General features: G+C 39.0%; 1 protein-coding gene across 6 annotated transcripts in view; it reads left to right on the top strand.

Annotated features, from left to right (window-relative positions):
* LOC139456549 (P2X purinoceptor 4-like) overlaps positions 1-26,129 on the top strand; it is a 128,225-nt gene that overhangs the window by 35,403 nt on the left and 66,693 nt on the right. For all 6 annotated transcript variants that reach the window (XM_071238326.1, XM_071238323.1, XM_071238324.1 and 3 more), the window contains exons 2-5: positions 18,132-18,288; positions 19,293-19,364; positions 22,365-22,440; positions 23,966-24,059. In XM_071238326.1, the coding sequence (XP_071094427.1) occupies positions 18,132-18,288; positions 19,293-19,364; positions 22,365-22,440; positions 23,966-24,059 (399 nt within the window). The remainder of the gene's footprint in view (positions 1-18,131; positions 18,289-19,292; positions 19,365-22,364; positions 22,441-23,965; positions 24,060-26,129) is intronic.

Below are 26,129 nucleotides of genomic sequence, written 5' to 3'. Positions count from 1 at the left end.
CTTAAAGAACTGATGGTATTTTCTACATGAAGTGATAAGAGTTCAATCTGCAGAAAACGAGCTCTGAAATAGGACATTATTGAGTGCACTCAGATTTTTTATGTAGCCTGTTTTATTGCCACTACAGCAATAGAAGACAATTTATTTGTGTTTTGTTGGAAGACAAGTCCTTGCTTCAGACATATTGTTCTGTGATGTTGTGATGTTTATTCCGATCAGCATCTGAAGCAGAAAGTTTGGTAATTAATTTGACTGATGTTCAAGTGTATATGACTGTTTATGGCTGGGCGTTTGGTACAAGTACATGCCAATCATCTTAATGCTGTTTTCCTGACGACTACACAGTTGCTGCCAGCATCATCTGCTCTGTGGTAAATGTACAGACATTGTGAAGGGATCAGAGTCACGACAGTCACGACAGTCACGTGCCTGGACACCTTTGTTTTTCGTATCCTTTACATCCGTACTTGTACAATCTTGTACAGTGTTCCTGATAAGTGCTGCAGAGTTATAGATAAGCTTTTAGTTATTTGGGTATTTTTAACAAAAGGTTTAATTTTGATTGGTTTCCATAAGTTTTAGAGCGTATTCAAATTTTTGTCACCCACCTATTTCCTGACATCTGGTTTTTAATTTCTAACCTGTGTCGTTACAATCCCTGTAAATCATTTAAAACTATTTGAATAGTATACACGTCTGCATATGCTCATGGCTCCCTCTCCGGGAAGCCATTTTTTGTTTACAAAACCTGGCATTGTAAGAAAGTTGCTATTGTTTTAATTACCAGTCAGTGACTAATTAAGATACAACATGTACATTGACTAGGCTTGATGTGCTTTTCATTTGCCATCTATCAGTGTGTTTGTAGCTGAAGCTTTTCCGAATGTGACTATCAGTAAGTGAATTTGGCGATCGGCTGAAACACAATCGTTTTATCTAACAGTTGTAATATATGCAATCGTTTTATCTAATAGTTGTAATATACGCATTAATTTTGTTTCAATAGCGTATTTATGTCTTTTGTTGTGTATTTGATACGCTAGTATTTGATTTCAGTTTATTTAATTTGTATTTTACGCAAATACACAGCTTATTTCGAGCTCTGTATTGAAGTAAGATCAATTGTTTATCCAACATTGTGTCTAATAATATTGAAGTTCGAGTTGGGTGGGGTGTGTTTCTATTTCTATCAGATTAAACTTGTTTCTTGAAATGATGAAATATCATCAAAGACTAGAGCTGTCATGATAAATCAAAATATCGATATATTCCTATTGGTAAGCACTTTAAGTCAATAAATCAATTGTATAGATTTCAGTTAGGAATATCGATAGTTTCGATAACATATCATCCGATTGAGTCTCCGAAACAAGCTCGTGAACACAGCCGAGTGCGGATTAGAGTTAACTGCCCTTGATGCTTAGCAACCGCTCTTTCTTAAGTAAAATGGCGGAGGATGGCAGTCAAGTGGAGTTTGTGACAAACTTGGGTTGAAAATCGAGTGTTGTGAAGTCTTATATTTATCACATTCAAAGGAAACTTCAGTTCCAAGGTTTAATTCAACTCTAAAATCCGTCTAAAATGATACACTGTAAACTATTAATATTTATCGCAATAGTTGCTTGCAATATCAATAGTAATCACAATACTTTCTTTCAATATCAATAGTTATTTCAATAGTGATTTCCAGACCAATAGTCACCCCTTGCAAACACATCATATTTGTGCTTTGGTTTGTATGACTTTGTTTTTTGAACTTTTGTTTATCTGTTGAACTTATTGAGGTTCTGAAGGCTACCATTATATCGCAGCTCTTAGGCTTTTATCACTTTGGTGAAACCCACAAGCACAGGTGTTATGAAAAACCATGAAATATAATCATGGTTAATCTAGGATTCGAACCCACGATAAAAAGTCATTTTAGCAACTGCTACAGAGCAGAAATTCTGCTGAAACATTGGAATGGAGGCTGTGTTTTGTTGATGTGGCTATGCATTTTACTGAAACCGATGAGATATGGTTGGTGATAATTGAGTTTCATGATATTTTTAAATTATATTTCTCAGTAAGCTGTCTGGGTCATGGATGGCCATTTGTCTGAGGGGCTGCAATTCACTCTGCAGAGTTGCGTCCCTTGGGCACGCCAGAAATTTATGATTGTGGGTTCGAAATTCCGGTTTGCCCCAATTATGTTTATGGATTTTTCTCCACCATACCCGTGCTCGTGGGTTTCACTCAAGTGGTAAATGTCTGAGACTTGCATCACTTCGGACTTTCCTCCCACATTAAGATGATGTGCTGTGATATAGTGGCATTAAACCCAACTCACTCACTCACTCACTCACTCACTCACTCACTCACTCACTCACTAACTCAGCTGTCTTACACATATGAAATTAGAAAAAAATTGTTTTTCTTAAAATTATGTATTTTATTAGAAATTTCACAAAAAACATTTTATCCTTAAAAAAGTGTAATGTAATAATGTTTTTAGATCTGATTAATATACAGTTTATACATATTTATATTTTTAGAATAGTCCCATATTTGCTCAGTGAAGGATTTGCATGTTAGGTATATGTCAATAGACTGACTAGACGCATGTCTCTCCTGGGCAGTGGGCAACTTTCTTCATCCCGAGAGAGTCGGTACACTGAGCTTTGTAATGAAATTCCACCGATTCCTACAACTGATCAACCTGATAAGGAGCTAATCAAATAGAGCAATATTACTGGTTCTGTCTTTGGCATCCTAGTTTTATAAAAATGTTGTTTTAGGTCTGACAAGATCTTCCAGACACATCGTCACCTAACATCCAAATCTGAAACTTTAACAACCTCTGCCTTTAACACATGTTGCATTATGAAGTTATTAGTTTCTTCAACTTCAAGTTTTCAATCATTCACAGAAATAAAAATTATATCTAGTTATAGAACGTGTGCAGCACCTCCAGCTAGTCTTCCTCTATTGATTTCAGCTGATAATCAAAGCCGATCAGCTTTAAGCTCTGAAAATTTTAAAAAATGTACCTGGCTTATTCTTGGTTTTATTTCTTGTTTAATTTTTTATTTTTGATTGCTGTATCCAGGAAAAAAGACTCTTTACTCAATTAGTTTTTTTATTGCTGTGTTTGGAGTTGTGTATTGTGAGGATAATAGTGTCCAATTTCATTCATGACGTGTTTTGGAATGAGATTTTCATGTTTTTTGGTAACCTGTATTTTCTGTCTATGTTCAGGAAATGAACATGGGGCTGTTTTTAAGAAATATCTTCTTAAAGATAAAAAAAATAAGTATCCTTTTGTTTGATGACAAAACAAAGGTGAGGAGCGTGTATTATTTAAGGTATTACTCATTCATTTTTTGGAGTAGCAACCATTTAAGATTTTATTTGATTTCCACTTTTTTAAGTATCTATACATCCATGATTTAAAGGGACAATACGTCGACTGTTTTGAAGCTTTGTTTGTTAACAATAGCCGATAACCTAGTGCTTACACAGCTCTGCTTGCCTGATTTCTGCTCCAGTGACCACACTTATCTCAAGACCAGACTTTTCTCTTGTTTGTAAAAAATCACACTTATTCTGAAATGAAAAGACCGCCTTCATGGTCCTGTGTTTGAGCGTTCACACAGAGAGCGATAGTCCGGGGCTTGATCCCCGTTCACATCACACCAAAAGATGTTAAAAGATGGTACTTGTTGTTACCCAGCCTGGAACTCGGCATTAAGGGGCTAAAACAAGGACTGGTCGGTTTGGAGTCAGTATTCATGTTAAACTGCGACATGGTATCTCAGTGGACTAACACTTTAAAATCTGCATCAGTCCGGACTAGTACGAGCAGCCACACACACACATGCATGCACGTCGTTATGTGAGTGCAATAATCTTGGATGCGACATTAAACCCCATTTCACCTCACCTAATATAAGAACATACAATCCTAATGCAAGCTTTTTACATATTAATTGCACAATCATATAGATATACTACTACATCTGCGACAGTGAGGTGCACGACAATATACTTTTACACATCAAAGTGACCGTATCTACAACTGTCCATAGGGCTTTGATGACAGTATGTGGAGGATTAATACGCAAATGGAAATAGTTTTTCACGTTTTGGATGTTTTCTCAATGAAAGTTAAACATTTCATGTGTAGACTTGTCCGAAATGAAACAGATCTAACACTCATGTATGGACGGTGTAAGAGTGAGTAAGTGAGTTGGGTAATGCTTTTAACAGTATTACAGTTATATCGCGGCATGTCAGCTTGATGTGGGAGGAAAGCCCGAAGTGATGCAGGTCTTACCACTTCGATGAAACCCACAACACGGGTATGGTGCTGACAAACCTAAAAACATAATCGGGGCAAACCGGTCTTGGTTTGTCAGCACCAAACCACTGATGGTTGGTTTCACAGAAGTGATAATTGTCTGAGGCCTGCATCACTTCGAGCTTTCCTCCCACATTAAACTGACGCACCGTGATCTAACTGGAATACTGTTCAAAGTAGTGTTAGACCCAACTCACATCATTTGGAATAATGTAGGTTCCCAGAAGAAGGTTATTTTTGTCATGGTTTGAAATTGTTTGTATTCTTGTACCAATGGCATAGCTAGAAGTAGGTAGCATATATTTTGTAGAAATACATTTTCTCATCTCATTTTCCGCGTAAGTCGTCTGTATAGCAAAATGTCAAGACTACTGAAACAAGTGTCTTTGGGGAAGAGTTACCTCCCTTATCAATGGTTGTAAACAGCATAATTTTTTGTTGTTTTGTTTGTTGTTTAACACAGTCAGCTATATGACGGTGGTAAACATCATAAGATGACAACACACAATAAATAAATAAATAAATAAATAAATAAATAAATAAATAAATAGAATAAAGCAAGATAGGTTTTGGCAGTTGTTATTTGTCATTAGCAGCTTGGTAATGGCGAAACATTCACTATCATCACGTGGTGTTGTTTCATCATCTGTTTACAGCTGTTTTTGTTGGTTAATTTCAACCAAGTGCAGTTGTGAGTAGCACCACGTGACAACATCTGTTGATCACAGCGTAGCCAATCACAGAGCAAGCTGACAAGGCTGTTAAAGAGCAGAAAGATGGAATTGGAACCGACCAGATATTGTCTTGTGATATTTCATCCACACAGGTGAAGTTTCAAAGTGAAAGATGGTGAAAAATGTGTATGCATCGTATGGCAAGCTCTCTGTTATTTGTGGACTGTTTGTAAAGGACACTGATGACTGATTGAAGTTTGGAATAGTTATTGATTAAATTGACGTTTTTTATCAATATGGAAACATGAAAGCAACTACAGAATACTTGAATGAGACTTATCCCGGGTTTTACCATGACTTATTAAAGTAAGTCCCAATATTTTATTTTAAGGGTCCTTGCAGGCAATATGAGGGTCCTTCAAAGTAATGATATGGTGTAGTGTACTGTACGTTGAGATAATTACTTTCGAGCGTGGAATGAATCAATGATCATGTGGATAGTGGTCATGATTGATGGATAAAATGACAGATACCTATAGCTATAACTGCTGTAGTTAAATGAATATTATTGTGCGTCCTTCGTGATGCAGTATATTATGTTTCTGCGTCCTTTGTGATGCAGTATATTATGTTTCTGTGTCCTTTGTGATGCAGTATATTATGTTTCTGCGTCCTTTGCGATACAGTATATTATGTTTCTGCGTCCTTCGCGATACAGTATATTATGTTTCTGCGTCCTTTGTGATGCAGTATATTATGTTTCTGCGTCCTTTGCGATACAGTATATTATGTTTCTGCGTCCTTTGTGATGCAGTATATTATGTTTCTGCATCCATTCTCTATATTTGTTAATACTGCGTAAAACCCAACTTATCCTTTTCACATCTTTAAGTCATGTTTTTGTTCAAAGATTTATTTGACAATAAATTGATATATTTTCATTAATATGTCATTTGTCTTTGATATTCAATGCGTTGGTCCTTTCATAATAATGAATTTCTTTTTAACAGATAATGAAAATTTATGCAATATTGGAGGTGGATTATGAAATTGCATTTTGCTAAGATATTACAAGTGATGCAATGTTGTAGGATGGGAGGGTTAGTTCCGGTACCTGAATCTTGTGGATCCTAAGCAGGACCCAGGTTTCCACAGGACTATCAGGACATACGGTTAGTCATGTGATATATTAAAGGTGAAATGGGGTGTAACGTCGCTTCCAAGATTATTGCACTTATATTGCGACGTGCATGTACGTGTGTGTGTGTGGCTGCTTGTACTAGTCCGGACTGATGCCGACTTATAGTGCTATAGAGATACCATACCGCAGGTTAACATGAATACCCCACTCAGACACAGTATACTGACTCCGAGCCAACCAGTCCTTGTTTTAGCCCCTTAATGCCGAGCGCCAGACAGGGTAACAACAAGTACCATCTTTTAAAGTCTTTTGGTATGACGGGGCCGGGGATCGAACCCCGGACTTTCGCTCTCCGGGCGGACGCTCTACCTCTAGACCAAGGAGGTGGTCTGTGATATATTATATACTACTCGACATTTGCTAAGCACCAAAATCGTCTTAGTCAAGGGTGTGATCCTTAGTAAATATTGAGTAGTGTATGATGACTAACAGTTAAAACATTGTCCATCGTACACTACAAGTTGCTTCATATGTTAACATATGCTTGCTGTAAGAGGTGACTAACGGGTTGGGTGGTCAGGCTAGCTGACTTCGTTGATGCATGTCATCGTATCCCAATTGCATAAATCCATGCTCATGTCAATCACTGAATTGTCTGACCGAGACTTGATTATTTACAGACCACCATAATATGGCTGGAATATTGCTGAATGCAGCGTTAAATCATGTTTTCTTGACTTTGGCCCATTCATCCTGATTTTCATTTGTTTGAAAATAGATACAGATTCAGTCAGTTTCGGTGTTAAGATGATAAGAGTGTTTTATCTATTATCTCAATAGTTTGACCATGGCTCCAATCAAGGCTGGAGGCTGTTGGGAAAAGAGTTTGGCTGCAATTTGAGCGAATTAATCCTACTTTACTTGACTTGAATTCGACACAATACGCGCCCAGGGCGCTCTCAAAATTAGAAAAAGGGGTGTTCTTATTGGAATAATATTTTGGTGAAAAAAAACAGTTGAAAGATCGTAAATTTCATGTTCTATGCTGACAGCCTGATGTGATACAAAAGAAAAGTCTGTGTGTATTATACACGACAGATATATTTTCCAGAATTGAATTGCCCATAATTAAGGGTGCATAGAGCACACGAGTGAGTATTATACACGAATAAGTAAGTCTTGTGTACATTGATCAATTAGAAGGGTGCTAATAGGGATTGTTCACAAGCCAATATCTAGATATCGCTGTGGGCGCTTATTTGAGCGGGGCGCTTACTACGTCGAATGCGGTAATTCCGAGGACCACTATGCAGTGGATACCCAGGTCTGGTGATAGGGGCGGTACCCAGGGAGTCAGTGTGGATTGGCCCCAACCCTTATGTTGCTGTTGTAGGTGTATTTCAGGCCATGATGATGATGTATTTGTCGGAGGAGAGACCAACAGTGATGAAGTCGGCTGTGGATAACCCTGTTGCTGATAACATCACTTTAATTGGAGATCATTGTACGGTTCTCGTAAAAAGGAATTTCAAATTGAAATCTAATCCATAATTAATATGATTCCAAGATGTATCAATTTGGAATGATTGGTTTGATATGGAATATTATATTGAATTTTGATGGCTTGATTATGTGGTATATGACCATTTGTTTTTGATCGTGAATATTTTAAGAACAATTATGACACTACACTTACAGGAACAATGGTTCCTTTGAAATCAGCACTATAATTTTGAAGCTGTTTCTGAAACTAGGGTTGTCTGTGTTGCTGATGATGGAGACTGGTTATTGACTTTGACGTCTTATGTTTTATTGATTTTTTTTCCGATGATAGTACATACACTAGTACCGAGTTTTTTATGTTGTTCCAGATATTTTTTTTCAGGTCACATATCATGTTTTGTTGAACTGTCTTGGTAATATGAGTTTCTGACAATGGTTTCTGGGTAAAAGTGCATTTTGGTGCCATCATGTGTGAAAAGAGTTAAAGTTCCTGAATTTCTCAGACATGGATGCATGGAAATTCTGTATGTGATGCCAAGAGGCTTTTGGTACAGTAGCTACTTCAAGAACAGTCTCCATTAACTGATCAAGCCTAGCTGGATCTCGATCATGTGGCCACAGTCGGGCTGAAGTTGATGTTTTTATTTTGCGAGACGGCTTGTGTGTCGATCGGCATGTGACTGGTTAACAGTGAGGCCTGTCATAATGAAGGTGTAGGGCGAGAGTTCATTAAGCAGTGGATGTTTCTGAGAGCTGCTTACTGGACCCTTTCATTGAACCTTTGAATATTGCCAGACTTGTAGCTGTGTTTCTCAGATGTCGTGTTAGAATATAGGAGTTTGTGAGTTGATGGCTGACATTTACATGAATCAATTAGCTTTGTTAGTTTCACAGAAGAAGAAGAACAACTTGTACACTGACAGTGAAGTGACATGCATGGGTTTGAAATTAACGAGCATGTGTTTGAAATTGACGACGAAATTGACGACGAATTGGACAGCTGTGGGGGAGAAGTTTCATGTTTGATATGAAATGTACACCAACTATTGTTGTTAGTTGCTGAGTCAAATGTCAGAGGTTCTAATATCACTTCCCCGAGGAGGAGACTATATTTGTGTGTCTGCAATTACAGCCCCAGATGTTTATGATGGTGTTAAAGCAACATTCACGGTACCCTACTCTTGTAACTTGATCCCTCGGGGTAATTTCCTACGGAACACTTTCCACAAGGCACTACCCTCATGGACTGTTTGGATGTAATAAAGATATTACACTTGTGAAATCACAAGAAACTGTCAAGTTTTGTCGTGGAGATATTGAAATGTGCGACGATATCATGTCAGGATGTGAGGTCACATGACCAGGTATATGTGTCGCAAGATGGCACTATCGGAACTGCTGTGTTCAGACATCAAACAACTGTTTGACTATTCCACGCCACAACTGATATCGCTCAAGAGTAAGACCGTGGGCTTTATCAACGCAGGGCTGCAGCTAACCGTCATTGTTTATGTCATAGGGCAAGTGTACTTTTTGTATTTTCGTAGTTCCTCCTAATCTGTCAGTACCGTTTAACGCTAATTCTTTTTCATGCCATGATTGTATCAACAAGAGACACGACTTTGTTCTTTCAGATTTTTTTGTATACTTGTCTCAACTGTACCTTCCAATTTCAGGTGCCTCTTTTTCAATTGAATTTAATTTTGGGGGTAAAAATATGTGGGCTATGTGCACTTTAAAACACTTTGATAGGTTTTACTGACCAAAAAATGTTGTTTTTTAATAACTTGTTCATTTTCATGTGGGTTATTAAATAATGTCATTTATTTGTCTTATGTAGTTTTAATTAATATATAACAAAGCCAGAGCTACATATATGCTGTGTATGTGTGTAAAAAAAACACCTAAACTGTTCAAAACCCAATTACTTTCAATTATCTTGCATTCAGAAACGCATGCATTAAATGGAAAACTCAATTGTTTGAAAACAGCATGTGTAAATACCCAATGAAGCTTTCTCAGCATGTCTACAATGGAGCAAATTTCTGAAACACAATTACGAGCTAATTTACTTTCCGCATCAAGCCTATATTTAGAACCGTTAAGTACATCTAAAATATTCTTTCATAATTTTTTTTAAATCTCAAAATGTTTACTGATTAGGGGAATAACCCAACAGTGATGATTAGATGAGTGAATAAATATTGGTTACCCAATGAAAAATGTAATAGCACAATTGAAATAGAAACCTTCAAGTAAAATCTCAAAAATTATTTTGGAGCTCTGCGAAGCTAATCAAATCAACTCTATTGCGTTGTTAATCATGTCATGATATTTGATATTCTCTTCTTCTTTTTCAGTACAACTGACTTATGAAAGTAATTTTATACTACTTTGACATTTTAAAGTATAGAGCAATTGATCAAGTAATGATAGTGCTTATTGATGTTGATATTATTTGAATCATATGTCTTCTCAGTAAGGGGCGGTCGGGTAGCCTAGTGGTGAAAGCGTTCTCTCGTCTTGCCGAAGACCCGGGTTCGATTCCCAACAAGGGTACAATGTGTGAAGCCCATTTCTGGGGTCCCCCGCCATGATATTGCTGGAATATTGAAAAGGCGGTGTAAAACCACTCACTCACTCACTTTCCTCAGTAATGAGGGCTCCTATACATGGAATCAGTGTTAAGTTACTTTTACGTATGCTCACAAAAAAGTTAAGGACCACTCGATTCTTTCATATCAGTACAGTTCATCTGTAGTGCCATGAGATTAACTGTATTAATATGAGTGAGTGAGTATGGTTTTAAGCCCCTTTTAGCAATATTCCAGCAATATCACGGCGGGGGACACCAGAAACGGGCTTCACACATTGTACCCATGTCATGAATCGAAGCCGGGTCTTCGGCGTGACGAGCAAACGCTTTAACCACGAGGCTACCCGACCACCTGTAGTAATATGAAAGAATCGAGTTGTCCTTAACTTTGTTTGAGTAGCATATATGCAGATTTCAAACCTGGCATACTTCAGCACTGTTTAATAATTAAATTATTTCATTACAGGGATTCAAATAGTGACGATTGATTAATGATTGATGTCAGAACTCTGATTATCAATATCAATATTCAGCAATAACCAGCAAAAATAGTTTATTGTTAATTCATATTTTGTTACCTGTGATTTAACCTTCACATATGTGCTGTCAATTTAACAAATATAATTTTGGAATGAAATGGGTTCTAGAATTGGAGTGAGTGAGTGAGTAAGTTGGGTTGAACGCCACTTTTAACAGTATTCAAGTTATATCGCAGTGTGTCAGTTTAATTTTGGAGGAAAGCCCGAAGTGATGCAGGTCTCAGACGTTTACCACTTCGGTGAAACCCACGAGCATGGGTATAGTACTGACAAACCTAGAAACATAATCGGGCGAACCAGGATTCAAACCCACAATCATAGGTTTCTGGCGTGCCCAAGGGACGCAACTCTGCACAGCGAATTGCACACCTTTGACGACTTGGCCAACCCTGCCCCCATGGCACTGCAACTCCCCTAAAAACTGTACTGATCATAAAAAAATGTCAACAAAGACAGTCACTTGACAAAAGTTGGATTCAAACCCACAATCATAGGTTTCTGGCGTGCCCAAGGCGTGCACAGCGAAATGACTGGGCCACTCTAGAATTGGATAAGGGGTGGGTAGGTACGTTTGGTGGGTGGGTGTGTTGGGTGGGTGGGTGTGTTGGGTGGGTGGGTGTGTTTGGTGGGTGGGTGTGTTGGGTGGGTGGGTGTGTTTGGTGGGTGGGTGTGTTTGGTGGGTGGGTGTGTTTGGTGGGTGGGTGTGTTGGGTGGGTGGGTGTGTTGGGTGGGTGGGTGTGTTGGGTGGGTGGGTGTGTTGGGTGGGTGGGTGTGTTGGGTGGGTGGGTGTGTTTGGTGGGTGGGTGGGTGGGTGTGTTGGGTGGGTGGGTGTGTTTGGTGGGTGGGTGTGTTTGGTGGGTGGGTGTGTTGGGTGGGTGGGTGTGTTGGGTGGGTGGGTGTGTTTGGTGGGTGGGTGGGTGTGTTGGGTGGGTGGGTGTGTTGGGTGGGTGGGTGTGTTTGGTGGGTGGGTGTGTTTGGTGGGTGCGTGTGGGAAGGGTCTTACTGAGCCAATGATCCAGTTCTAATTACTAGGTTTAAAATGAGTCTCATTTGGTGCACAAGAATATTAGATAAATTAATACATGATGCACTAGATACAAGATGGCCCATTGTGTTTCAGAGCTCTGCTCAGCAGACACATGGAAAGTTGTTTGTATATTTACGTTACCTAATTCCTGTGACCTGTGAAGATCCGTGGAAGAATAGGTCTTCAGCAACCAATGCTTGCCATAAAAGGCGACTATGCTTGTCGTAAGAGGCGACTAACGGGATTGGGTAGTCATGGTTGCTGACTTGGTTGATGCAAATCACCAAATCCCAATTCTGTGGATCGATGCTCATGATGTCAATCACTGGATTGTCTGGTCCAGACTCGATTTATTTACAGACTGCCGTCATATAGCTGGAATATTGCTGAGTGCGGCATTAAACAACAAACAAGCAAATAAACAAACCTACTTCCTGTGAGTTAAGTCACACTCTCTCAACAATAGCCAAACCCTAAACTTTACATAACGTTCCTTATCTCATAGAGGGAAATCGGCAAAGCTTGAACACAATCTCATCAAAATCATACCTCTGTGTTATCATACTTTGCTGTGTTAACCTCTGACAAACTATCCATACAAGGTCGCATCAGGTAAACTTTTTATAGCCATTATTTTTTTATTTGTTGGATCTCGGATTGTTTTTGTCAAAGTCAGAAGTAGGAGGTGGCAATAAGTTTTTTTTAAGAAGCTGACATCACCTTTTTTTTTAAACAATCACAGAATGTTTTTACAAATGTTTCCTGTAGGATGGAACAAAAATAAGAAAAACATAAATGAATTTGCTGCAAGCTTTGTGTTTTGGTGTTTTCTTAAGACAAAGTGAGTCAGTTTTGTGCATTAAGTACAAGATACATTGCTTTATACTATATATAATATGTATACTATATTTAGTATGTATGTAATTTTGTTAAAACTTGTCGACTGAACGATTTGGTGGAATGTAAACATCAAAATGTGCATCACAATTTTTTTTAGATGATTTTTTTTTAAACACTGAGTATTTGCGAAATAACTATGCATGTGTCGCCAGCAAAAATATGAGTGTAAATTTGGATTATTTGATTGTTTTTGTCTGCTGTTACCTTGGGGCGCAATGTTATCTTTGTCCAAAGAGGTGTCCTATTGAGGTACTATTTGTGCTCTGTGGGATGTCCTTTGTTCAATTCAGTTTAGATCGCTGACTTCTGATTAACTCTGTGCAAGGCCCTCTTGTGTTATGTATTGCTTATAACTCTGTGCAAGGCCCTCTTTGATAGTTATTGATTAACTCTGTATAAGGCCCTGTATGTTATTTATTGATTAACTTTGTGGAAGGCCTTCTGTTATTTATTGATTGACTTGGTGGAAGGCCCTCTTTGATATTTATGGATTAACTCTGTACAAGGCCCCCTGTTATTTATTGATTAACTCTGTACAAGGCCCTCTTTGGTATTTATGGATTAACTCTGTACAAGGCCCCCTGTTACTTATTTATTAACTCTGTACAAGGCCCTCTATAGCATGTATTGACTACCTCTGCACAAGGCCCTCCTGGATATTTATGGAATAATTCTTTGCAAGGCCTTCTTTAAAATATCTATTAACTGTGTGCAATAAATCCCGGTTCGCCCTGATTATGTTTCTAGGTTTGTCAGCACCATACCTGTGCTCGTGGGTTTCAGCGAAGTGATAAACGTCTGAGACCTGCATCACCTCGGGCTTTCCTCCCACATTAAGCTGACACGCCGTGATATGACTGGAATACTGTTAAAAGTGGCGTTAAACCCAACTCACTCACTCACTCACTCACTCACTCACTCACACGAACGGTGTGCAAGTCATGTCACCATGATCTAGTTTTCCCCCTTCCTTTTCACAGTAGCTGTAACACAAATGTGATTATACCGTCCATTCACTTCGGGCTTTTCCTCCCACTTTAAGCTGACACGCCGCGACATAACTGAAATAGAAGCGGCGTTAAACCCAACTCACTCACTCACCCATGCTTGGTATCATCATCATTGACTTCATCTTCATCCCTGCTGCAGGTGCCTGTAATGTATTGATTGTTTTGTAGTATGTAACCTGAGATTTTGCAGACAATACAGTCTCATAATCTTTACCTGTGCTCTCAACTATCCTACCTGATGTGATTAATAATTTTAAAAAAGTAATTAAAACACGGGACAGCAATCTTATTGCAATAGCAAATGATTAATGATATCAGTGCAAACCAATCCCACAGAAATCCAAAGTAAAATCAAATCATTCACTCGATTTTATCTGTACCATGAATCCCCTTCTGAAATACCAGCTTTTGGATGATTACTCATGGGAACACATACATATATATAAGAGAAGGGATGAGGTTACTAGGGATAACGGCCCTTTTTCACCCACTGGATATGTAAAAGTCATAGAAAACTTTGAAATATTGATGTGAAAATTATAATACATGTTCAGATAGCTGGCCTTTCATTTTTTCTTATAATCTTGCAAATTTTGAATTTACGATTAATTACATAAGTTTATAAGTATGATTTAAATTTATGATCAAAAAGCACTGATATTCCACCTTCGAGAGACAATCCCAAGAGCAAGTCGGTGATCTAATATGAATCTTTTGACATAACTTTGTACTTTTTGTAGCATTGTTCAGTTTTGATCATTGACTTTCCCATGTTCAAATATCAGGAACCTTTTCTGAAAATCTCTAAAATCAATTATATTTTTGCCTTACTTATTCATCTGTTAGTGTTGTAGAAGTCCCAAAAATAGAAATGTGAAATGACTTAGGTCTCATTTTCATTCATTAATAATTTGTTAACATTTTCCTCGTTTCTTGAATTATGCATATCGTGTGGAACAAAAAACACCTCATCATGAGTTGTCCTATGTTTAAGGGGGCACAGGTGGCCCAGTCCTCTAAGGCGCTGCGATTCGATGTGCAGAGTTGCCTCCCTTGGGCATGCCAGAAACCTATGATTGTGGGTTCGAATCCCGGTTCGCCCCGATTATGTTTCTAGGTTTGTCAGCACCATACCCGTGCTCGTGGGTTTCACCGAAGTGGTAAACGTCTGAGACCTGCATCACTTCGGGCTTTCCTCCCACATTAAGCTGACACACTGCAAAATAACTGAAATACTGTTAAAAGCTGCGTTAAACCCAACTCACTCACTCACTGTCCTATGTTTAACCCAGACAAATAGTGAAAATAGGAACTCAACGATAAAGTTATCAACCAAGTTTAGGAATCACATGACTGTATTGCACTGTATTAAGCTATGATATCCTGAGTCGGGTAGCCCAGTGGTTTAAGCGTTCGCTCGTCACCCTGAAGACCCGGGTTCGATTCCCGACATGTGTACAATGTGTGAAGCCCATTTCTGGTGTACGATCCACGCCGATGATATTGCTGGAATATTGCTAAAAGTGGCGTAAAACAATACTCAATCAATCAACTATGATTTCCTGACCAGAAGATCGGAACAAAATACTAGAGATAATTTGGGAATGTTGCCGTAGCACATGAAGCTGACACAGTGGGATTTGTGTCTGAAGAGAGACCTCACCTCACCTCACCTCACCTCACCTCACCTCACCTCACCTCACTTGTGTGATCAGATGCCCTAAACTACTTTCCACTCAACTAATTTCAACTCAACTCCTATATGAAACAACCTCACATGGACACTCAGTACTTTGTAACTTTACCACTATTTCTGATAAATATTAAAAGTTTTGACATCACATATCAAAAACTCTGAAAGTTTTTAATCTTCTTTGCATGTAACATGTTTAATGCAGTCCCTTGTGTATGTTGAGTTAAGCCTGGTGACGAGACTTCAGCTCAGTATAGACGTGTAATGCAAGACAAAAACAACCACTAAGTTTACAAACTTCTGTAAAGAATCTTGGGAATACATTCTTGCTACTCCGGATGAATGTTTTATATCACAACAGATTCAATTGGATTAATCTTAAGCCACCCTTGATAATATTAATTATTCATCTATTCAAGGCATCAATTAAAGCCTCTGTTACTGTGTAAACTCAATTAAGGCCGCATTTGTACAGATATACACAGAAAGGTGGAAAATGTCTCCCGCTTAGATAATGAGTCATCAGGAGGATAGCATGATGTTGAGAATCTATCTGTGTCTGACAAAGTCACATGTAAACTGTCGTGGCTTTCCACAAAACGATCTTAGCGCTACTATCACAAGTCTATGCTAAAGCATGGGAGTTGTGATCATCTTAGCACTATTAAGGATGGATTTGAGAGTTCTGGTCGCTTCAGATGGAGTGGTCTAGTGGTAGAACGCCCGCCAGGAGAGCGGAAGGTCCGGGATTTGATCCCCGACTGCGTCATACCAAAAGACGTTAAAAGATGGTACTTGTTGTTACCCTGTCTGGCGCTTGGCATTAAGGGGCGAAAACAAGGACTGGTCGGCTCGTAGTCAGTATACTCTGTCTGAGTGGGGTATTCATGTTAAACTGCGGCATGGTATCTCAGTGGGCTAGCACTATAAATCGGTATCAGTCCGGACTAGTACAAGCAGCCACACACACACACGTGCATGCATGTCGCTTTATTAGCACAATAATCTTTAAAGCGAGCTTAAACCCAATTTCAGCTCACCTCACCTCAAATGGAGGTGGCTAAGGGCTCACTTTGTGTATGTTATGGTTTGGAGATATTATGCGTACTAAGTCAGTTTCTGGAGGTCTACAGAAAAATAAGCATTTTTTAAGCATTGGTTTGACGTGAAGTGGTTGTTAAAAACCTATGTCTAGGTGTACCTGGTACTGTTTCCAGACAGTCACCCTCGAGGGAAGAATGCATCTCTCCTTTCAAGAAAATAATTCAAATGTGATACAATATTAAGGCCACAATAAATTAATCTTTATATTTTTGTAGCAGGGCGTGGAGTCATCCCACAGATGACATCCTTACCATGTCAGCTTGCTGACGGGGTTAACCTCTTTGGTCATGTGGACAAGGCGTCCGACCTCTGAAGGTCCGTGGTTCGAATCCCATCACGGGACTCAGCCCAACGTGGGGCCAATGTAGCGGCCATAAAATTTGACATCACTTTGTATCCCCCTGGTTAGACAAAACGGGAGGATAGAGCGATCAGCATGTCCATCCGTCGGTCCACCATCTGATTTTCGTTTCGGGAGCCGAACTCCCAAACCTTTTAATATTTCTTGTTGAACTTTCTATATGGATCATTCTAGTGGGGAACTGGTGCCTTCAAGATTCAAGATTTTTATTCTTTTTATTTTGTTTTTTTACATGATTTTTCATGATGAAAACTACTTGTTTTTCGTTTCCTGAGCAGAAGTCTTGTTGAAACTTGCTATTTAAATCAGTCTAGTTGTGAACTGGTGATCTTTAATGAGTTATATTTTTTATTTTACTTTTTTCATGATGATAATTGGGACTTAACAGATAATGAGAGTTGTGATCATTTCCGGAGCAGAATACCCAAACCATTGAATATTTCTGAATGAAACCTGCAATTCAGATCAGTCTAGTGGTGAACTGGTGCCTTTTGGTGATTTGGGATTTTGAAAAATTATGAACAGCAGTATTTTTTTCTTCACTGAAATACAGGTATCCAATGGCAATGAACCCCAAGTATAAGTAGCCAAACTCAATTTCCGAATTGCACCAGACCGTGAAGATATGTCATCTCCTGATGACTCTTGTTTTAGAATGTGAAGCAGGAGGTATTTTATTTTATATATTTTATTTTTTAAAACAAACATGCCATGAAGAACTATAGTAATATGAATGAATCAGATGTTCTTTAACTTCTTTTGAATAGTATATATTCTTGTTGTACTGATATAAAGCGGACCCGTGAAGATCCGGGGTACAATGTTAAAGATGAGAATAATTTATACATATTTATTTTAATTAAGACCGGCTCTCATGAATGTAGGACCCGTGAAGATGCAGGGTAGAATAGATCTTCAGCAACCCATGCTTGCCATAAAAGGCGACTATGCTTGATGTAAAAGGCGACTAAAGGGATCGGGTGGTCAGGCTCGCTGACTTGGTTGATGCATGTCATCATATCCCAATTACATGGATGGATGCCCATAATATCAATCACTGGATTGTCTGGTCCAGACTCAATTATTTACAGGCCGCTGCCACATAGCTGGGATACTGCGAAGTGAAGCGTTAAACAACAACAAACACACAAACTTCAGAAAAGAATGCAACTGATTTCTCTGCGTTCTTGTATAATTTCATGGACATGAATTGTTGTCAATATGTCAACTCTCTGGATTTGCAGGTATGCCATTGTTTACAAGAAGGGATACCAGGATTTTGAAGATGTCCAAAGTGCCGTTACCACCAAGGTGAAAGGAGTGGCCTTCACAAATCTCACAGACAACCCGGGTATAGGGACGCGGGTGTGGGATGTCGCTGATTATATTGTCCCCCCTCAGGTATGTGTTTGAACCAGTTGAGCTGTGAAACATACCTATAGGGTGTCATGTTCCTAAGGCAAGGGAGTTAACTGACTGTTAAAGTCCAGTTTCAACCCTTGCCGAACTGGGACTTTTGTAGTCCGTTAACTCCTTTGCCTCGGGAAGATGATAGGGCGTGGGTGTGTTGAATGTTGCAGACTATTTAGTACCCATTTGAACCAGTTGAACCAGTTGAACTATGAGACAACCCAACTTTTGGGTGTCATCTTCCCAAGGCAAGGGAGTTAACTGACTGTAAAAGTCCAGTTTCCACCCTTACCGAATTAGGAGGAATTGGCTGGGCTAACGAGTCAATGCATAGTCCAATCCAAATTGTGCAATGAACTAGACGTCTGATTTGTAAACTACATGGATTTCAACGTGCAGATTTCGGTCAACTGCAGGATTTGCAAAGCTTGTGTACCGTCAACTGGGCGTTGACAGATAATTTCCAAATCTTTTCATGCTTTTTATCAAGGGGCTCAAATCATTTGATGCACTTTCGCAAGGCAAGCCCTGTTTAATTACAATATAGATCTTGATTATCAAGCAGGTCATCTTAACTGGGCACATCCATTTTGTTTGAAGCAAATGCAAGTGATATGAGAGGTGGAATCAGATTGGTCAATAGGAGGGACATAGAAGGGACATAACTCGTAATGGCCACTGGTACGGTTGTGCTACAATTGAGCCACAAAATTCCCAAGTAGTTTGGCAAGTATGGACTGTTGTAGTCAGTTAACTCCTTTGCCTGGGGAAGATCATAGGGTGTGGGTGTGGAATGTTGCAGACTATATAGTCCCCATCTTGCACTTGGAATACAGTTTCTCCAAACTATATACTGTCTGGACAATAAAACACACCTGTCACATATATAGAAAAGGTCATCACTCCACCATCTATAACAGATGCATCATTTTATTTCAAATCAAATTTATTCCTGTTCTTCACAATGATTGTTCTTTTTTACTTCTCCCTTCCAGGAAAATAATGCCTTTTTTGTGATGACGAACATGGTAATAACACCAAACCAGACATTCTCAGAATGTGAAGAGGTGAGTTGAGATTTGTGTTGTCCAACTTGAGAAATTATTATATCATGTGAATATAAATTTATTGCAACTGAATCCTTGGCAATTGCTTGGTTGACCAAGCAGTTGTTTTGCGTTCGTTTCATCAACCTAAAAACAACCAGGTCACACCCACTGGTATGATACTCTTTCCTGATTGGCTGATAATAGGGTGGGAGGGGCTTGTATTGCATAATTGGGCTGAAAGATGTCACTGAATTCGTATCGTTGCCTGCAGCCTTTTGTGTTAATAATTAAATAGCAGCCTGTGAAGTTTCTATTTATAGTGATTGTGTGAGTTGGGTTTAATGCAGCTTTTAACAGTATTCCAGTTATATCTCGGCATGTTGGCTTAATGTGGGAGCAAAGCCCGAAGTGATGCAGGTCTCAGACATTTACCACTTACAAAAAATTTAAACAATATCCCATTTTTTTCAAAATTTGTCGGGCAAGGTCTCTCAGTTTGGAATCCTACAGAAATGCTTGGTACTCTAAATGTAGGGGGAAGACTATTAAAGGACTTAGATGTTTAGTGTTTTTCTTATATTTGAACATGAGAAGACCTTTGAACAAGTACTTAAGTTTTGATGTTTAGAAATTTTAGTATTTATGCATTCTATTCATTTTTTAAATGATGGGAGGGGGGGGGAGCAACGGGTGGCCCAGTCGTCTAAGGCGCAGCGATTCGCTGTACAGAGTTGCACCCATTGGGCACGCCAGAAACCTATGATTGTGGGTTCGAATCCGGGTTCACCCCGATTATGTTTCTAGGTTTGTCAGCACCATACCTCGTGGGTTTCACCAAAGTGATAAACGTCTGAGACCTGCATCACTTCGGGCTTTCCTCCCACATTAAGCTGACACCCTGTGATATAACTGGAATACTGTTAAAAGCAGCGTAAAATCCAACTCCCTCACTTAAATGATGCATGAAATGTACTTGGTAAACATTACTGCAAGTTTTATTAATGGATGTGCTTGTGCTACTTGCCTGCAGATGCATTTCTTGCCACACACTGTCAATGGGTCCAACAATAGCAATAAGAGCATTGAACCTTATTGTTGTACCAGCAGACCAATGAGCCATGGTCTCATCGCTGATTGACAGCTGTCCTGCTGATCATTGGCAGACCATTGGCTGACCAATGATCAGTGATGAGATATAGAGAATCTCGCCCGAATTTCTTTTGATATCAAATATATCAACACGAGCTGATAAAAGTGGAAAAACTCCTAGGCTTGCATAGGAGTTTTTCCACTTTTATCATCGAGTGTTGATATATTTGATATCAAATCACATGAGGGTGAGATTTTGTTTATCATCCAACATCATTCTTCCAACTTTTTCATTTTGTAGACATTAATAAGCAGTGTCTTAAGTGTAAAAAGTACTGCTAACAGCTTCAGTAGCAGAGCCATTAGTGATGTCTTTTGATTGCGACATTATGGTAACCAGTGACGTCACAATGGTCTGCAAAGCATTGTGATGCAATTTCATTGCAGTGATATCTGAAATGTAGATAGAGGTTATCACGCGAGTGTGTTTGGGGATGGTAAATATCCTACATTAGGAAAAAACATTGTATTTAGCGAGACTATGTATTTAGCGAGCCTTGGCAAGCTAAATAAATAGTGTTTATTCCTAATACAGGATATTTACCATCCCCAAACACACAAGCGTGATATCCTCTTTATCATATAATGTCATTCTTTAATTCTGTGCTTTAAAATCGCTTTCCCTCTCTCACAAACATTACCGAAACATTGCGAGTTTTCCTTGAATGCGCGCATTAATATTTTTTACGTCACAGGGTAAGTGATGTGTCAGTAGGACAGTGACACTAGCCAATATAGTTCAAACTGAAATCTGTTTCTTATACAGTGGCGAAGCAACTTATACGCAAAACAACAGTTGTTTTTAATTGCCTTTCGCGGCAATCCATCGGTCTGTCCGCTAGAGTAACTGTCCTTTGTCAAAGGGAAGCTACTCTAACTCTAGTTTATGAGACGTCACGGCCACGGTCAGACGTTGTTGACAGTCGGTCTGTCCTTTCGTAACGTTAAGAAGTGTAGTCAGATGTACACACAGCGACAAAACGAAACAAGGTAACAGTTCAAACATATTTCGGCCGAATCCAACCATTTTGATTTGTGGAGAAGGTTTCAAGCCACAGAGGTCTACAAGCACAGATATGGCTACTGATCCCGCTTGGCTAGGCCTCGTGCCCTCGCAAAATTGTTTCAAAATTTATATCTCGAAAGTTGCCAAAACTTATAAAATGCCTTAGCTATGTCACCGTTAGACACTGATTTTCAGTATATTAGACTGTTCGTTTGATTATCCCTGTAGTTTATCCAGATTCACGATGGTTAATTCTGACTTGATCGCCGAATGACGAGGGCGACGCCATGTTTGTTTATAAACAGTGAAAGTAGTCCTACTTGACCTTTGATATTTGCATCTCTATCCGCATATGACCCCAACGGATATCGTTTTTATCTGTTGGCTTTATCCTGCCTAGAAATCTGCCCATTATATGATAAATATATCTTCCAACATTTCAGAATATATGTGTACATTGTCCTAACGTTTCAGAATACTGGTGTAAATGTTCTAACATTCCAGAATATTTGTGTACAATGTCCTAACATTTCTGTATATTTGTGCACAATGTTCTATCATTTCAGAATACTTGTGAAAATGTTCTAACATTCCAGAATACTGGTGTAAATGTTCTAACATTTCAGGATATTGGTGTTCAATGTTCTAACATTTTCATAATATTGGTGTAAATGTTCTAACATTTCAGAATATTGATGTACAAAATTCTAACATTTTCATAATATTTGTGTAAATGTTCTAACATTCCACAATACTAGTGTAAATGTTCTAACTTTCTGAATATTGGTGTACAATGTTAAAACATTTCAAACTATTGCAGTACCATGTTAGAACATTTTCAATACTGATGCACCATGTTTCAGGATCCTGGTGTGAAGGATGCCCTTTGTCAAACAGATGAGGATTGCACACCCAATACACCTGTGACAGCAGGCAATGGTGAGGATTCAATTATGTCTGCTTTTTGTGGAGATAACGGGTTAGGATAGGCCCCCTAGCAACCTCAACCTCAGATGCAACCAAATGGATCGGGCAGATTTTGAAATTTTAAAATTCAACAAGGGTACTGCATCTATTAATGTTGGTTTTTTTCATGCATATAATGCACCACCACTTAATGATGCCACCTTATTTGGAAAATATGCTATCCTTTTGCTTATGATATAACAGTTAAAGTTGGGATAATGTTTTCCTACACATACCATATTTGACGTAATAGGGCGCTCTCAAAATTAGAAATAGGGGGCTCTTATAAGAATATTATTTTGGTGAAAAAAACAGAGCTGAAAGATCGTAAATTTCGTGGTTTATGCTGACAGCCTGAAATGTTGACATACGACAGATATATTTTTCCAGAATTGAATTGCCCATAATTAAGGGTGCATATAACACACAAGTGCGAATTATACACGAATAATAAATAAGTCTTGTGTACATTGATCAATCAGAAGGGGTGCTGATTGGGATTGTTCACTAGCCAATATATTAGCAAATATCGCCGTGGGTGCTTGTTAGAGTGGGGTGCTTATTACGTCGAATACGGTATTTATCACTGACTACACAATGGGATGGGGATATGTAAGATGAGTGACTAATGATCTGGGCCCCATTCCACATTGCGATCATAGCGCTAAGGTATAATGTAACATAGGCTTACGATCGTCGTGGCATGAAGATCGCTTTGGGGAACGGACCATAGATCTAAATATCTTTGATACTGCATTTCACTCTCTAAGGACAATAACCTCCTCCGTGGTCCACTGGATAGAGCATCTGCCTGGAGAGCAGATATTCGATGTTTGATAACCTTCTGCATCATACCAAAAGACGTTAAAAGATGGTACAAGTTGTTACCTTGCTTGGCGCTCCGCATTTAGTAGTCTGCTAAAACAAGGATTGGTCAGCTAAGAGGCAGTATACTGTGTCTGAGTGGAGTATCCATGTTAAACTGCAGCAAGGTATCCCAGTGGACGAGCATTATGAAAAAAAACCCGCTTAAGTCCAGATAAGTACAATACATGCAGACAAGCACACACGTGCATGCTTGTCGCTATGTAAGTGCAATGACCTTTAATGCATCCTCCCACCCAATATTACCTCCTCGATTCCCGACATGGGTACAATGTGTGAAGCCCATTTCTGGTGTCCCCCGCCGTGATATTGCTGGAATATTGCTAAAAGCGGCGTAAAACCATACTCACTCACTCACTCACTCACTCACTCACTCACTCACTCACTCACTCATATTACCTCCCCTAGTTCAGATCATTCTCATCCAAAGTATAAATTGGTTTCCATGGCAACCATATTGAAAAGAACCATTTAGGCCATTCATTAATGTTGATGTTTGAATGGTTCTGATGCAGTGTTTCCCATTCTAAGCATAAGTTTTCATTGTGATGATTTTGCATCAAATGCATCTTTTTTTCTGAGTGAAATCCTATTTTTCAACCTTCTTTTACAGGTTATAGAACAGGAATTTGTATTAACTCAACTCGAGACAAGACCCAGAGAGTGTGTGAAATATATGCGTGGTGCCCCGTGGAGATAGACCAAGCGTGAGTTGCCTCCCCTTGATTTTATTTGAATGGTTGAAGATTCCTTCAGTGTGATATTGATGTTCACTAGTCATGGCACATTATCCAGCTGTTTTGTCATGTGAGATACACAAGGTGACTGTAAATTTTGATAAATGATCAGATTCTCCTCTGTTGCCTACATCACACAACCAACACCCCAGGGAGACCGGGGTTAGAATTGTCTTCAGCAACCCATGTTTGTCTTCAGAGGCAACTTACAGGATCAGATGGTCAGGCTCGGTGACTTGGTTGATGCATGTCATCATATCCCAATTGCGTTGATCGATGTTCATGATGTCAATCACTGGATTGTCTGACCTGACTTGATTATTTACAGATTGCTGTCATATAGCTGGAATATCACTGAGTGTGGTGTTAAATAATAAACGAACTAACAAACACTACCAAACACTGACTCACATTAAGTGATTGTCCCCAAATACATACAGACAAATAAAATGTTCCCTTTTTTCTATATTTTATGAAATACACTGTATAAACTATACATGCTTCATATGAATCCGGTCCAAACAAATGCTTCTTCCAAAAGAAATGTAAATACAAAAAATAGATATCCCCCCGACTTACGTTTTCACAAATGTGGGTGAAAACCTAATAATTAATTTATTGTTGCCTGAGTTCCAGAAACTTTCATTTTCTGTTTGTGTCAAATCCTTCTAGTCACCTCCAGCCAAAGAGATAAAAAAAACTATCCAATTGATATTATTTCAGGTGAGGTCAAATTCATATCAATTCTGATCAAGAACTCTATGCCATGTGGCTTGGGGGACTAACCATTGATTATTCTGGATCAAATTATTTTTGTCAAATACCTGTGTATCCCTCGCACTTAACTGTAATACAAAAATATTATTCAAAATGTGGCAGTTTCACCATCTCATCACTCTGTTTAATTAAAATAACACATCAACTTAAGGAATACCGGGTTAGAATTGATGCCAAGAAACCTATGCTGATCATAAGAGGCGACTTTAGGATCAGGTGGTCAGGTTCGGTGACTTGGTTGGTGACGTTGCATTGTACCCTGACGCCATGGATCGTTGCTCACAATGTCAATCACTGGATTGTCTGGTTCAGATTTGATTGTTTACAGTCCACTGGAATATTGATGAGTGCAGAATTAAACAACAAATGCACACACACACAAACACATCCGTTAAAAGACATTGTGCTATTCAGTGTCTTCGGAAACATATATTTTTGACAAAATATTGCTGTCTGTTACTGTGCTTATAGTAATGACCCATGAAAACCTGGGTTAGAATTGGTCTTCATCAACCCATTCTTGTCGTAAGAGGTATCTAACAGGATCTGGTGGTTAAGCTCACTGACTTGGTTGATGCATGTCATTGTATCCCAATTGCATAGATGGATGCCCATCATGTCAATCACTGGATTGTCTGGTCCAGAGTCGATTATTAACAGACCGCCGTCATATAGCTGGACTTTTGCAGAGTGCAGTGTTCAACAACAAACAAACAAACAAACAAAGCTTAAAGTAAGGTGGTGGAATAGCCATGTGGTGAAAGGATTAGCCCATCGCACCTGAAGGAGCCAGATTCAATGTCCAACATGCTTATAAGGTGTGAAGCCCATTTCTTGGGTCCAGTTCCTATGATCTGGCTGGAATATTGCTAAAAATGTTTTTGGGAATTGATATATTGATGTTTGACATATCATCTTCAAAATTATAATTTCTCCAAATATACTTATTAAAAATTGTGTCATTTAAATTTAAGTGAGTGAGTGAGTATGGTTTTACGCCGCTTTTAGCAATATTCCAGCAATATCACGGCAGGGGACACCAGAAATGGGCTTCACACATTGTACCCATGTCGGGATTCAAACCTGGGGTTTTGGCTAGATGAGCGAACGCTTTAACCGCTAGCCTACCCGACCGCCCCTTTAAATTTAAGCATCACACCATTAAAGATGAGCCCATGGAGATTCAGGCTAGAGTTGGTCTTCAGCATCCCATGCTTGTCGTAAGAGGCAACTGAGGGGCTCGGATGGTAGGACTCACTGACG

This window comes from Haliotis cracherodii, unplaced genomic scaffold (genome assembly GCF_022045235.1).
Source record: "Haliotis cracherodii isolate W230 unplaced genomic scaffold, xgHalCrac1.p SCAF_11, whole genome shotgun sequence".
Classification (NCBI taxonomy): Eukaryota; Metazoa; Mollusca; class Gastropoda; order Lepetellida; family Haliotidae; genus Haliotis; species Haliotis cracherodii.
This window is presented reverse-complemented; position numbering and strand designations above follow the sequence as displayed.